Genomic DNA, 15,228 nt, shown 5'->3' with positions numbered 1-15,228 from the left:
CTATGGTTTCTGTGTAATGTAAACGCTAAAAAGATTGTTTACAATTCTGTGTGGGTGTAGGAGGAAAAAAGGATTCAAATATAAATATGAGTGGGAAAGAAAACTTGTTTGAGTCCATTTTATGCATCTGTTAACATTTCGAAGACTATACAGTACAGTTTATCATCTTAAAAATTATTAAGTGAAAGAAATGACTTGTATATGAAATTCACTGTGATTCTCTATTTGAAGCTCCATTTAATAAAATTTTTCTTAGGAAAACTAATTACCCCAATAATTTAAAATTCAGTATCTTATTGTACATATCACATAATTTCACTTAAAAAAAAAACCTTTTTCGGTAGAATGAGATCAAAAGATCGGATTTTGGTTACTAATGTGGTGTGAAGTATAAAGCCAGTGTTCCAAGTCTTATATCTGTTTTGTAATATAAACATTTCTCAAGAGCTTATTTTTTTTCAATTTGAAGAATTCTGCATATAAACTTCCTTTCATTTGGTTCAGGTTCAGTGACGATACATGTTCATAAGTTTTCACTTTATCTACTATTATAACTACTGTATGAACTTCTGGGAGTTTTTTTGTAATGTTTTGAGATTGTATGAATTCTCTCGAAAAGGGAAAACCTTATTCAAGAATAGCCATTTAAGGTAAGTTCTCTGAAGTGACCCGAAATTTTAAGCTTAAATCAGCACAAAGACATGGATGATTTTTAAACCATTTTATTGTTTGCTAAAGGTACTGATTTTTAGTTACAGCTTTTACTAAGTGAAGTGATGGCAGGCGAAATTCATCGTTTTCTTGTGTCATTTTGAAAGCACCTGAAGTGTTTCCTTCAGTTCTCTTCCCATTTTCTGATCTCTTAATCCTGAAAATTGATAACAAAAGGAAGAATCAAAATAATTTACGAATATTCCTAGTGAGTATCATTTATATCACATGTGTGGCTTCAGTTTTGCCAAAGCAATGCACAACCATTTAAATTGAACTCTGTAATATTCAGAGTTTCTTTGTTATCTCCTTGTCATTAGGTGGGAGGTATCCAGAATGGACAACCCTGCCTTCAGGACACCGACAGCTATTATTTAATAATAAAATAATAGTAGCTACCATTTACTGAGTGCTTCCTGCCTGCCAGGCTCTGAGTTCATCACTTGATTTTAATTTTCTGCAAAATAACCCTAAGAAGCTATCAGTATTTATACTCCGATCGTACACAGGACTTTTAAAGTTTTAAAGACTACCTTTCCATAAATAGCTCTGCCAAGATGTGAACGCATTATAAAGTTCATGGCTTTAATCATTAATAAAGAGATAAATAAATGCATTTTCTGTACAGAGGGAACGTTACCTTAGGCTAGTAATCAACTATAGGCACCAAATTATTTGGGATACGATTTCAAATATCCTGCCCCATTCTCTCCATAGATATGCTCATAATTGTGAAGCCATATATGGCATATACTATAATTTTTTGTGAGGAAAGTGTGGCAGTTGCACTTGGACAGAGGGTCGAAATTATCTGAGTTAGTCTTTCTCTTATTTTCAAAAAGGGAAAACACCCGTGGATTTGAAGTAACTTATACAATACTGTTTCCTCTTTGGAAGCAGAGCCAGAACTGGAACCTGGGTGTACTAGCTCCCCACCCAGGTCATTTCCATCTCACCCCTCACTGTTCCTCAGGAGAAAATCCTCAGTGGCATTTACAACGCGGAGTTACATTTGGATACCTACGTGCAGTAGAATTATATACTCTCATATGCACAGAATAAGGGTTTGGGAATCTGGATATGAGTCATTTATTTTATTGGCTATTTCCCACTCATTTGGAAGGTTTTCTAAAGATTTGTTTTTAGTATTTTTATTTTATTTCTAGGAGAGAGAGAGAGAGAGAGAGACAGCATGAGCAGGGGAGGGTCAGAGAGAGAGGGAGACACAGACTCTGAAACAGGCTCCAGGCTCTGAGCTGGCCGTCAGCACAGAGCCCGACGCGGGGCTCAAACCCACGAACTGTGAGATCATGACCTAAGCGAAAGTCGGACGCTTAACCGACTAAGCCACCCAGGCGCCCCACGGAAGAGTTTTCTATAATGCAATTAATTTTGTGCTTAACTGTGAAAACTTCTTGCTAAAAGATTAATCTCTAGAACCCAGCTCTGGAAAGGAATCTAATGGACTGGCTAGCTTCCTCCAAATTAGATTTAAAAACCGCTCTAGACAGACCGTCTTCCTTTAAAGAGACTAAAAGGGTCCTCAAAGAGATTTCTCACCTACCTTTTGTAGCCCGTTCAAATATTTGCAGCCTCCTCACTCTCAAAAATTACCCCACCTTTGTGTTAATCTTCAGTGCAAATCTGGCCTATTCTTGCTAGTCAGACCCTGGAAATCTAAGGAAAACCGATATTCCCTTATACTGCTATCCTTAAAATTACTGAGTTTCGGTAACATGTATTCTAGGAGAAGTTCAAAATAATCGGAGAACTTAAACCCACCATAAAAACTATGGTCTTGATTACTGAGCCTCATAGATAAACTTGTTTATAATATAAAGTTACGACACGCACTGGGACTAATCGAGTCATTGACCTGTAGCTACTGAAACTCGAGAACTTAGAACTCTGGGGGCCAATTTTGCTTTACCGTTTTCTCAGATGTTGTAGTGGCTTCACGGGATACTCACCACTTCCTCCCGCTTGGTCTTGTCTGTTGCTGGCCAAGCTTCCAGAGGCAGGTCAGGAAGCATGGGGGGCAGGGGCTGTATGGGGAACATCGGAGGCAAAGGCTGTGGCGGCAGGGGCTGGATGGGGTGCACGGGTNGTGGTGCAGCCATCCACCCATGGGTTCGTAACCATAGGAAGGGTACTGGTGAGAAACAGAGAGTCAGGTTTACCATTGGCTCCATTGACTTCCAACCGGAGAAGTAGTCATGTTTTCTTTGTCATTATGACTATGCATACTTATGCATTTTTTTCCTGTGCAAGAATTTCTAACTGTGTACACAGATATGACCTTTTACAAACTGGATTTTCCGTTAGTGTCTGTATGTGGCATAGATATGTTATTTCACTTAAAAGGGAATTGAAATACATGCATAATATTTTAAGGGAACGAAGAACGAAAAGGTACATACCGGATGCCTTATCATGTTCTGGTACCACTTCAGAGGGGTAAGCACCTTAAGAAAAAGAGACATTAGAATACATTTGCTTTCATTTAGTTACGTGAAATGCAGACTCACTGATGATGCAGTCCTGTCAATATTAATAGCCTGAAAATGTGAGTTCTGCAGATGAAAGAATAAGGTAAACATTTGGCAGGTGCTTCCTATGTGTTATGCACTACATTACATCCATCACACACAGTTTTCATGTTTCCTCACATACTCTGAGGCAAGTATCATCACACTCACTTTTACAGACAAGGTCATGGGGAGTTAAAGACGTTCATGAGCTTGACTGAGGTCACAAAAGTAGTAATTCTGTTTAATTCCACAGCTCCTGCCCTTCTTTGCAAGAGCAAAACAAAGCAAAACAAAAAATTGATGTGATGTAACATTAGTCATATCTTCTTTTGATTTGATGTCACCATGAAAAAGTAAAGGAGGTGGACGAACTGTCCCTCATCCTAGAAACACAGATTTTTCTGGTCTTTGAAAGTTTAACAGAAAATCTTGCCTCAAATTCTTATTAATAACACTTTTCCTCCGTTTATGTATGAGGAAACAGATTCACAAAGTGTCATCTGAACCTACGAAAGAAGTAAGAGTTTTATTCCATTTTAAACAGTATATACTTGGTTAAAAACCTCAGCTCTGGGGACTCCTTCATGTAGGATTAGTAGTACAGCATGTGATATCAATACAACAAACAGTTACTGACCTTGCTCACATTATACTTGACAGGACACCTTTTATACTGTGTAACTATTTTGCTTCCCAAACCGTATTCTCAAGTGTGGGTATCATAATTATGTCCCTTCTCCAGATGAGGAAACCAAAGTTTTAAAGAGAGAAAATGATTTGCCAAAGGTCACGTGGTTAGAATGGGGTTGAGGAGAGCCTCAAACCGGATTTCCAGAAATCTCATGCTTTCCATTGCTCTGCGGAATGTTTCATAGACCACTTGGTCGCTTATCATTGATCTTTCAGCAAAGACAAACAAAGGAGACACGTGGAGCGTGAACATCTTAGAATTAGGAGTTTCTGGCTGGAAAGGATCTTAAATACCATCTTAACCGACTCCCCCACCCTGAGTGGTAGTTCATGATGGATCATTTTATAGCCATATAAGGAGGAGAAACTGAGTCAGAGAGGCCAAGTAGGAGTGTGCTGGGGCAGTGCAGGCTTCAGGCAACCCGTCAGGGCTTAAACCAGGAAGCTCTTAATGGGAACTGAAAAAGTGGGACTGAGAAACATCTTGAACAAAGAATCAACACACTATTCTTTACAGAGCCCAGGGCATCGTTAAGTCAAACAATGGTCAAAATTAGTAAAGAGAAAAATTACCTCATAGCTGAAGTTGATATAACCAGGGTGCCCAGGATGAGGTGGTAGCTTTTATAGAGGGGAAAGGAGAAGAAACAGAAAGAGGGAGAGAAGGGGTGGGGAGAGAGAGAGAGAGGGAGGGAGAGAGAGGAAGAGATTAAGTCAATATGCAATTGTTCACATTAGGAGAGACTGAAGCTACTTTTAAAAAAATCTATATGGTGCAGAATATATTTGAGGTCTACTTTCAGTTGGAACATGAACGCTGTGCAGGAGAGGAGCGCTCTGCTTTTAAAGAGGTCCAGAACAACTAAATGACTTTTCCCAAGACCTGGAAGCAAAACCCAGACACATTTATCCTCCGGTGGTCCGTGACACCCTCCCCCATCCACGCTGTCAATCAGTGCTGCTCTATCCCATCCACCATTTTACGTCTCCGTGCAACTCACTCCGTGTTGGAAAGAGAGGTGTGTTTCTCCTACACAATTAATGGAATGCCAACAAGAAGAGGATTGCTGCCCGAACCTTCCCTCGTAGATCAGGCGGTGGAGAAGTGCTTAAGGATCAAAGAGATTCCTCACAATTGATGCGCAAGGCACGCCCACGACAACAAAGGAAACGACTGCCTGTGAATTATGGCCGAACGGGAGGTGGGGGCAGTAAGGTGGAAACGTTATAACCCCGTGGAAAGTGAAAGAGTTGCTTGAGACTGCTGCTTTTTGTTATTCTGTCAAAGTTGTTACGGTAGAAAGCATGTCAAGTTCAAAATAAAAATCAGCCCGAATAAGGATCTAAACGAGGACTGCTCGTCCCGTCAGAAGTGGGGGCCGTGTGACTGATGACCCCCGCGTTGGACAATTCTGGTTGGCCCTGGGGGGGAGGGGGAGAGGAGAGAGGATCATGCAGAACGTCTCCCTCGGACCTCGAGCTAATTAAGTCTCCACTGGTTGTAAATGCTCGCATTTTAGAAGGTTTATTTGCTCTCAGCTGAATGTGAACTACTTTCCTTAGGTCACTGCCTTTCTATACTTTCTTGACATAGCCCTCAGGGAGTAGGGGTGCTGAACTGAGGAGTGAAAAATGGGCCCGATTTGTAAGGCAGGGGCCCCTCGGGGGACTAGAAATCGCCACAATGCAGGGTTTCAGGAAGGCAGAGCACAGAATCTTGGTCTCGTGGGTGAGAGAGGAAGACAGGAGGCAGATACGCAAGCTTTGCTGGCTTCTGGTTGTATCAACTGTTCCTTATGCCACCGAAAAGCAGTTGGGTCCTGCTTTGCCTGATAGTGATCTAAGCTCTCTGACCTGCTGTACTTATGTCTAAAGGGAATAGGCCCGACTTCCTGGCCCTTGGTACACATGAATGTCAAATATATCCGCGTGCATTGGGCATAGGTAGGGTTCTGGACAACCACATGGAAGCGCCCGTGTGCTTAGCAGGTGCACCCAAAGGGATGCGGCCTCTGACGACAGGAAGAGGGCTCGAAAAAGAAATTCCCAACCCAGAAATCATGCCCTCTGAAGGATAACAGCAGCGGAGTGTGGAGGGCAGGAAGAGGGCTGGACACTGGTGAGAAATTGGGCTTTAGAGAAGACTGGCATTCTCGTAGGATTTGGCTCTAAGGCTGATTAAGCATTTTCTCTGGAGGCCTTTCAAGGGTCCCTTCCAAAAGTTTCCTCCATCTAGAGATGGGCGATGATATTTACAAGCTAATTGTTTCCACAGAATCTCCTGAGGTGCTTGTTAAAATGCAGAGTCCTGGGCACTACCCCCACTCCAGCTGTACTGAATCAGAATCCTGGATGGAGACATCTGAATATTTGTTTTGTAACAAGCTCTTCAAAGTGTGTCTGAAACACAGAGACATTTGAGGACATCTGAGCTTGCACTGTCTTAAACCCTAAAGTTTACCAACTGTGGGGCAGATTTTTATTTCCAAGCTTGTGAAATTGGATATTGACTTATGCAGGGGTGTTTTACTCACGGGCATAGCAATGGCTGCTCCCAGGAGGCAGGCAAACAAAATCCAGGTCCCCATCTCGTGCTGGCCCTGAAACAGAAGTTGACACCTAAATCTCTTTGCAAATATGGACACAATTAATACTCCATAAGCCCCACAAAATCCATATTAGTCTGTCGCTAGTAAAAAGGGTGGGACCGTTCTTGGTGAGGTTACTTCATTCACATGTGATTCCCAGTTCTCAGCTCATTTCATTGCTTTTGGATTCACGATAGTGACAAGGATGCTGCTCACTTAGGTCGAGAGGAGAACAAATCGTAGAGATGTCAATCTATCATTACATGATTTGGTTGCTACTTTCCTATACCTGGATAGCCTGTGGATTCATAGGAGCTAAATGTAGCATATGATTAACGATCATAAAGAATCGAATTGGATCTAAAAGCTGAGGAGGTCTTCAAGGTGCACAGTATTGGATACTTTGAGAACCAGGACGCACAAAAATGTTTGGGGTTTTTGTGGGGTTTTTTTTTGTTTTTTTTTTTTTTGTACGGGGCACCTGAGCGTTGCTACTGTTAAAAACAAAGACTAATTATCTGAGAAAAGGCATAAGGGAATTTACCAAAATACAGTAAGGAGGGAGTGAAGTTAAGTTCCAGACGTTTCGGCTGGTAAGACTTCAGGCAAGATCTCTGAGCTCCAGATGGGGAGCAAAAGATGTGGTTAAATGGAAGGGAGAGGACAGTATAATACTGTGTGATCATTCCATGAATTTTGAATGACTTCTGCTTGAAAGACTCCATGTTTAGTCAATGACATCTTCCTTTTGTTTGGCACTACACTGTAATTATACGCCTGATGACCCTTGGGACATGAAGCAGAATTGGCCATCCTAAAATAGGCACATCACTTTGTGGTACGAATTATCGACTGTGGAAACTGTCAGAAGAAAGATCTTGAATTTTGCGAAGAAAGTGATTCTCATGTATAATAATGCTGGCTGTAAAAAGTGCACTGATGTGTTCTACCTCCTAAATCTGTTGTTGTTGTTGTTGTTGTTGTTGTTTTAGTTTGAATTAATGAGAAAAAAAACACCCACATTTAGTTGCTGGGTCTATTTGATGTAATTAAACAAAATGGCTTTTAAAGTAGTAGATCACAGCCTGTGAAAAATCCTTTTTATCTAAATTGATAAGTAATGAAAATAAAGATTTTGCTGTGGAATTTGGACCCCCAAAGTGCTTTGGGATTCTGGAAGGAAAACTTAGAGACAAACAGACAAACACTTTGCTGCATTAGAAAGTAAAAGAATTCATCTAAGTAATCAGAGTCTAATTTAATTATGGTCTGACTGAAGAAGTAACTGAATATGACAACCTAAAATATTAGAAATACAGAATACATTTGCATCTTTTGTACATGAAATGCAGTAAAGAAAATGAATATGATAGACAGGGTACCAAGTTATGAATAAAATCCACATACCTTTGAATAGATGTATTCAGAGGAGGTTTCTATCTGAAACTCAGGGATGCTTGATCCTTTAGATTTCTTCCAACTGAGAGCTCAATTTATATCATCCACAGCATCTAGAACAACCAATCAGATTTCCGAAAGAAAATGTGTTGAGTATAACTAAAAAAAAAAAAAAAACCATTTATCATGAAGTTTTAAAAACTGTGATCAAACAGAAGGCTGCATGTTGTGATTAGTGCATATAGAGTCTTTCATTATGGGCAATAATAGGTTTAACAGGCAAAAAAATTCATCGGGTTGTTTTTAAGTCAGCAAATAAGTTCACTGCACATGCCGATATATTCAAAGTTACTTTTAAGAAGAGCTAGGTCATTGACTGTTCCCTGCTTCTGGCAAACCTAACATCGTTCTTCACCCAAAAAGTTAGATGGTTGAGTTTCTCTGGTGTAATCAACATGTCCCCAGGGTTCATCAGCCCTTTCAGATCAGGATAAGTTGATTCAAACCCCCATTCTGGTAAAACCCCAAAGTGCTCCCCAATATTTCTCTGAGGGATTATAAGTTTGGGATCCCCACTTCTCTATTTTCTACTTCCATCGAATGTATTTTCTCTGTTCCCTGTGGCCATTCCTCTATCGCCACTGTGGTGTCCCCTGAAAGGGGGGATGAAGTCACTTCTCCTTGGCCCCATCCTACAACCCACCTGCTCTCCAAGGAACCATGAACTCAAGATTGTCATGGTAGCAGAATCTTGCTCATGATCTGAAGGTCAAGGCTAGAAATGATGCCACACACCAGACTGCACGCTTAGACATTGTGTGTGGGACATTGCTCTGGTTCCCCTGTCCCACATAACAACTCGGCCTCTCTCAGGATGGTGGTCCTTCATGCCCACGTCCTTCTGGCCCGGTCTCACTTCCTCGTAGAAGGAATTGCACATTCCTCTTTCTTTTTCAGAGCCTCTTGACTTCCCATTTAGATGCTATTGTTCCCATGTTCTCAGCAACCTCTCCTTTGCCTAAACAACAAAAACCAAAGCTCTCCTCTCTCTCAGAGGACCTATGATATAGCTATTAAATGCATATGTCTTTTACCCTTCCACCTTAGTAAAGGACATGGATTTTTTTCTTTTTATTCTAGGATCCGATCAGTTAAAAAAACAAATCTCTAACTGGTGGTAAGAGGTAGCTGATGAGTTGTCTATCACTATTAGATCAGTAAAGGAAATACTGAATATATACCCAGACGCTATTGGCAGTATGAACAGATCTCTTTTACTACTTAAATAATATTTTTAAAGTTTGTACATGTGTGTATATTTTTATAAACATGCTCCGCATTGGCTGAGTTAAATTCAAGGAGAGAATACCCATGAAAGGCAATAGAGTACTATTAAGAACTACAGCTTGGACTTACATGGGTACTGACCCCAAGGGTTGAGGGACCACTGACAAGATGCTTAGCCTGTTTGAGCCTCAGTTTCCTCGTCAGTAAAATGGGGATAATTATAGAATCTACTTACAAGGATTAGTTGAAAACTAAACGAGAAGCATCTCTGGGGGAAATGGAAAGCTATCACCCTCCCCAACCCCATCACTTGGAGTGCAGTAAATGTTTACAAAATGCTAATAAATAAGATTCTAAGCTGATCTTTACAGATGAATTAGTAGAGGCTGAGTAACCATGCTGAAGAAAGGTAGATCTTTCCATCAGAGTTTCAGTCAGAGAGAGAGAGACAGAGAGAGACAGACAGAGAAAGAGAGAGTGACAGAGATTGCAAAGAAGGAAGTGGAAGATTATAACAGGTGAAAGGTGTGAATGAAAGCAAATATAGAATATAGTCCTAAAAGCCATTTGTGTCCAGGGTTTGCATTTACTTGTGAATATGTTTACTGATGACTTGTATAAGAGGGTTGGCATCAGCTTACTTAGAAGAGGGGAGGAGGTTAGGGGGTTGTGCGGCAAGGCGGCAAGGGAAAGGAGGAGGGAGAGGAAGGGTGATGTAGATCACATCATGTTCTTTTTCAATCCTTTTTTCTCAGTTTATTTAATTCCGTATATTGGTGTCTGAGAGGATTCAGGACATGTTTTTCCTGCAAATTTGTGCTTAATCTCCACTAATAGGTTCACTGGTGAACTACTAGTGGTCTTGTAGTTTTACAAGATTTATCTCATTACTTTCTGTCACGTTTCAAGAATGAGAGACTCAAATTTGTTGACAAGGATCAACAGAAAAATCCGCCATTGTGGCGCTAATTTCTCCGGTCCACTGGATAGTGAGTTATAGCCAATTCACTACGGACAGTTGTTCAGGCTTTGATTGCAAATGCAGTAGAAATTATGTGGTTCTTTCTGGTTATTTTCTCCCACTGCATATTCTGAGTCACGGGGTATTAAAATATGGATCTCTCTGCTTGAAATTTCTTCCGCTAATTTAGGTCCCACAAATGCAGTTCAAAAGTTAATGTTTTGGGGAAAAAACAAAATTTCAATTAAAATTTGTTTCTATATGCAGTTATTTCACTTACGAATAAGTTGACTTTGTAAAAAACAAAACAGAACAAAACAACAACAGAATTTACCAGATTGACTGCTTATGTTGTTACGTGGAGGCTATAACATTTCCAAAGTATTTGTGTTCTTGTTTTCCTTGCTCTTTGATGTCAAATATTGTCTTCTCTCTCTTTTTTTTTTTTAAAGTTACTATTTTAAACAGTAGATCATAAGCATAAAATATTTTTCTCTATGGCATCATCTCTGGAAATATATATGTTGAATACCTACGAACCTGAGACCATTCATACTACTATGGGGGACAACCCATATTTCCTCATATTACTATGGGGGACAACCATGTGCATGACTTGAATACTGTTACTAAAAGCTTTTCTCCAAAATGTACACTGAATAAACACCCTTATAAATTATAGGTTCACTTTCTTGCTTAGTGGAAAGGAGGCACATACAAGAAAGGGTTATACAAAAGTCACATTTGGGACACCTTCTGGCCCAGGAACAGCGGCCCTAAATCCTTCCATCTACCCCTTTTTGGCACAAATCAAACACCGGATGATTTCTGCCCGCCAGTGGTCGGAGATGAGGAAAGCAACGCGTCAATCCCAGGCAGCGGGAATCTGACACTGTTATGTCCCCTCACTTTGGACCAATTGAATATGTTTAACGAAGAAAGACCATGGTGGCCAAGAGCTCAAGCAGTCTTGAGCTCTGAGAGGAAGCATATCTTAAATGTCTTCACCTCCTGCAATGCCTGGCTTCAAATCGTAGACACTCAACAGCAACGACGACGACGCCGATGACAACAACAGATCTCATAGTTATTCTTTCTCTTGACTTGCAACTCATCACATTTTGCTGTTTCCATGTTGCTTATGCTAACAACTTCTCCCCTTCTAATTTGCTGCTCCTAATTTACAGTGTGCTGGGAAAATCTTACGTTTGAGCTTGTTAGAATTCTGTATGGACTGCAAGTAAAGAGGTGCTCTGAGTGGTGTTGGCTCGGATGCTCACGTGTGAGAAAAGCTCAAGCATTTCAGCCTTGTCATGTTGAGTTTTGACTGTTAGGAGGATGTTTTGTTTTGTTTTGGGGGTTTAATGAACTTCCTGGTTTATAGTGAGGATTGAGGTATGTGGGTGCTCTCAGGAGAAGTCAGATGTTAGGAAATCCAGAAGCCTTTTTTAATCTATCGGAGCTCAACTCATGAGTCTTCTTTTAAAGCGGGTCCAAGATTGTCCAATATTCTGGAATAATGTCAAGAGTGAGTATTCTGAAGTAACTGGAGTCAAAGTCGACTTTTAAATGCTTCTTCTGTGGACATTCACTTATAAGAAAATATTGCTCTCTAGGCTGGTTTTTTGCCGGAGTGTAGTCATACCTTCTTCACAACTCAGTTACACCACCACCAATTGATTCCAGTAAACACAGTGCCTTCCCTTTGCAACCCTTGGAAGTCAGATACTGGGTCTTATACTTCCCTGGGAGCTCTTTGTTACCTAGAAAAATCTCCTTTACAAGCTAGGTGCTAGATGGATGTGTTGATCCGTTGTAGAAAATGTAAAGAAGTTCTTCATGACATTATGAAAATATAGAAAAAGTACGTCATCTATGTGGATTCTCCATAGACAAAGAAACCAAGACTTCTTTTTTTAAAGATTTTATTTTCAAGTAATCTCTGCACCCAGCATGAGCTCGAACTCACGGCCCCGAGATCAAGACTCATGCACTCTACTAACTGAGCCAGCCAGGTGCCCCTTGATTGCTTGATTCGGTGATTTTGATGGGCCTTTTAAACAGCTAGGATGCCCATCACCCCCCTTCCCTTCTCCCGCACCCCCATCAGTCCTCAGTTTGTTCTCAGCATTCAAGTGTCTCTCATGGTTTGCCTGCCTCCCCCTCCCCAACTATTTTTCCCCTTCTGTGGGCATGGAGGGGGGCACCTGTTGGGATCAGCACTGGGTGTTATATGGAATCCAACTTGACAATAAACTATGAAAGAAAAAAAATAAATAAAAATAAACAGCTAGGATGGATAACTCAGCATACTGTCAATGTTTCCTATAGATTTTCAAGCAAATGGCCTTTAATAAGAACCTACAAAGGGAGATACTGTAAAAGGTTTAGAATCCATTATCCTAGCATTATTTCTGATCTGTTATTTCAAACTCTAATATACTAGAAGCAAATACACTATGATATATCCACTTGATCTTTTCTTATTTGTGACTGAATTTCCTTAATATAATAAAGTTTATTATTACTATTACTACTACTACTATTTTCTTGGGCTTCTAGAATGACTTCAGCCCAAGGAGCAATTTGAAAAGAATAACAACAAAAAAAACCCTCTCTTGCTCACATTCACATACTTCATTGATTGCAAAGCATTAGTCCCTATTCCAGAATGCCCTGGAATTGACTATGTTTTATGGCTGGTTGTTTGAAGCTATGGAAAAGAAGAGGGATCTTCTGCTGGCTAACAGCATTTAATAAGTGCGTAGACTTGGGTCGGGGAGCATAAGAAAAGCAGTAGCAGAGGTAAGGAACCAGAAAGCAAAAAAGCACAAGTAAGAAAAGGGAAATGGGAACAGTCGGTTAGGTGTCTGACTCTAGATTTCTGCTCAGGTCATGGTCTCACTGTTCGTGGATTCAAGCCCCATGCCGGCATCGGTGCTGACAGCCCAGAGCCTGAGTGGGATTCTCTTTCCCTCTCTCTCTACCCCTCCCCTGCTAGCGCGCTCTTTCGCTGGCTCAGAAATGAATAAATAAACTTAAAAAAATTACAAAAAGAAGAGGGGGATGCATTATGGTGGTAACCCAAAGTGGTGATCAAAGATGGGGACAGGCTTAGAAGCCACAAGTGCCCTGAAAAGAAACGATGAAACTTACAAATGAAGCAGCAGGAAATAAAACAGGACACAGGAAAGGGAGAGGGCCCTTGGTCACAAGCTCTGAACGTATCCCTCAAAGGCCAAAATTATCATATGACCTCAGCAGCCACTTTTAAGAACTTAGTATATGCCTAATGCAGTCATCAGCCTTGGAGCACAGATGTGAAATCGACAGTGGTCCAGGTCTCAAAATACTCACAGCCTCTGGAATTCTCCAGAGACTTCTGGGAGTGGGTGTTTGGAACAAACCATCCCTCTTGGCTTCAGGAAACTAACGCACTCTGTGCTTGCGTGTTCGAGGCTGAGAAAGGGCTGACGAGGGAGCAGAGGGAGAGTAGTGGCACCAAAAGGCACATGGGGGACTACGGTGAAGGCAGGCTATCTAGAGTATTCCAGTAGTTCTTTGGCTGGATTGGGAAGGGGCGTATTAATTGTAATAAGACCACTTTGGCCTTTCAGCCTGTAGTCCTATACTTTCTGCTTCTGCAGTGATTGTGTGTTAACTGATACATNGGAACAGAGTTAATTATAGGCAGTGCCTGCTGTTTTCACTATGAACTTACATTGAGAACGACATAGAAAAATGTTTGTGACATGTAGTTCAGTAAAAAAACATAGACATTCGGAGTTCTCTTTCTCTAAAACGATTCTTTCTCTCTCTCTTCTTTTCCCTCCCTCCCTCCCTCCCTTTTTCTCCATTTGAGGAGAAAGTCACCAAAATATTAACGGTGCTTATCTAAGAGTCTCATTTCTGAAAGTCTCTGGGAAGCCAAGATTTTATTTTATTTATTCTGAATAATTCGTGAGTGGGACAAATGAAGGGCAGATACAAGAGGTTTGGGGTATAATTTCTCATTTGTGTTCAGTAACAGTGATGAGTGACAGCGCTGTATTTCTCAGAGGGAAAGCACAAAAAGCTGAATGTAAACTCAAAGACGAAAACATGATTTTTTAAAGCGATAGGGCCCCTTTTAGATTAGTAGTAGAAAATAACCAAATCATATACGTATTCACAGAAAGGGCTCATACAGCTTGTGACTTGAAAGATCTGTAAGCATTTGCTAAGTTTCTGGTGGGTTATAATCAACTGGTAACTGTTGGGAGTGAAAACATTACATCTGTGTTAACAGAGATAACACAGTAATGTAAAAACAAGCATTTTTATTTCTGCTTATTGGGCAAAACACACCAAAGTAAGTTGCATTTACCTTCTGGGGTTCAGCATACACAAGCACAGACTGGTATTTTCTGAGCAAAAGCCACATGCGAGGGTGGAGAGAACTTTTCTTTGCGAGAACAGCCGAGGTGGGAATTGCGGTTGGGTCACGGACCCTTGACGCCTGACCTTTGCCAATGTTCCTGACTCTTCGGTACACTTACCTTACTGCCTGGAAAATGGGAAGACGTCAGTAAGGGAAAGCTAGCGATGTCACTCAGGATACATTCGACTCTTCGTAAACATGATTGTGGATATTAAGAGTGGCAGTTTTAGTAATTGCTTAAGGGGGAAAGGGAGCAAATTTAATGAAGCGTAGGAAATACATCACTGCCTAAAAGACTGAAAATGACCGTTCTCAGATATTTGCTCTGCAGAGTTTCCTCTATGGTTCTTGGACAGAACATTCTTATATTGTTACACTTTAGTGGCATCCTTTTCATCTCTATCTCTTGAGGAAGTGCCCCCAGGGATAGAAATACAAACTGTCAGAATACAATTTTCATATGATCTGCCCATTCTACAGGAAACGAGATATGTGGTGGGACCTTAAGTATCAGCGATGTGCTGTCGCTCCTGGTAACCACTCCAGTTATTGTTTTAGCTACTGGCCCCCTGGAACATGGACAGAGCAGCTTTCCAGCAAGCATCCTCTTCCTCACGTCCCCAACTTGGGTTAAGATCCAGG

At 40.9% G+C, this 15,228-nt stretch overlaps 2 protein-coding genes across 2 annotated transcripts in view; one reads left to right on the top strand and one right to left on the bottom strand.

Moving 5' to 3' along the window:
* ARHGAP6 (Rho GTPase activating protein 6) overlaps window positions 1-15,228 on the top strand; it is a 235,976-nt gene that overhangs the window by 114,907 nt on the left and 105,841 nt on the right. The gene's annotated exons all lie outside the window — the stretch shown is intronic.
* On the bottom strand, window positions 809-6,520 carry AMELX (amelogenin X-linked). The gene is given in 7 exon segments (XM_077761397.1): window positions 809-868; window positions 2,682-2,816; window positions 2,819-2,863; window positions 3,132-3,176; window positions 3,240-3,284; window positions 4,506-4,553; window positions 6,467-6,520. Coding segments are annotated over 7 exon segments (378 nt in total). The 3' UTR covers window positions 809-862.

The sequence above is a fragment of the Crocuta crocuta genome, unplaced genomic scaffold (assembly GCF_008692635.1).
Source record: "Crocuta crocuta isolate KB4526 unplaced genomic scaffold, BGI_CrCroc_1.0 scaffold224, whole genome shotgun sequence".
NCBI lineage: Eukaryota > Metazoa > Chordata > Mammalia > Carnivora > Hyaenidae > Crocuta > Crocuta crocuta.
Note: the sequence above shows the minus strand (reverse complement) of the source record. Positions and strands in the feature narration are given on the sequence as shown.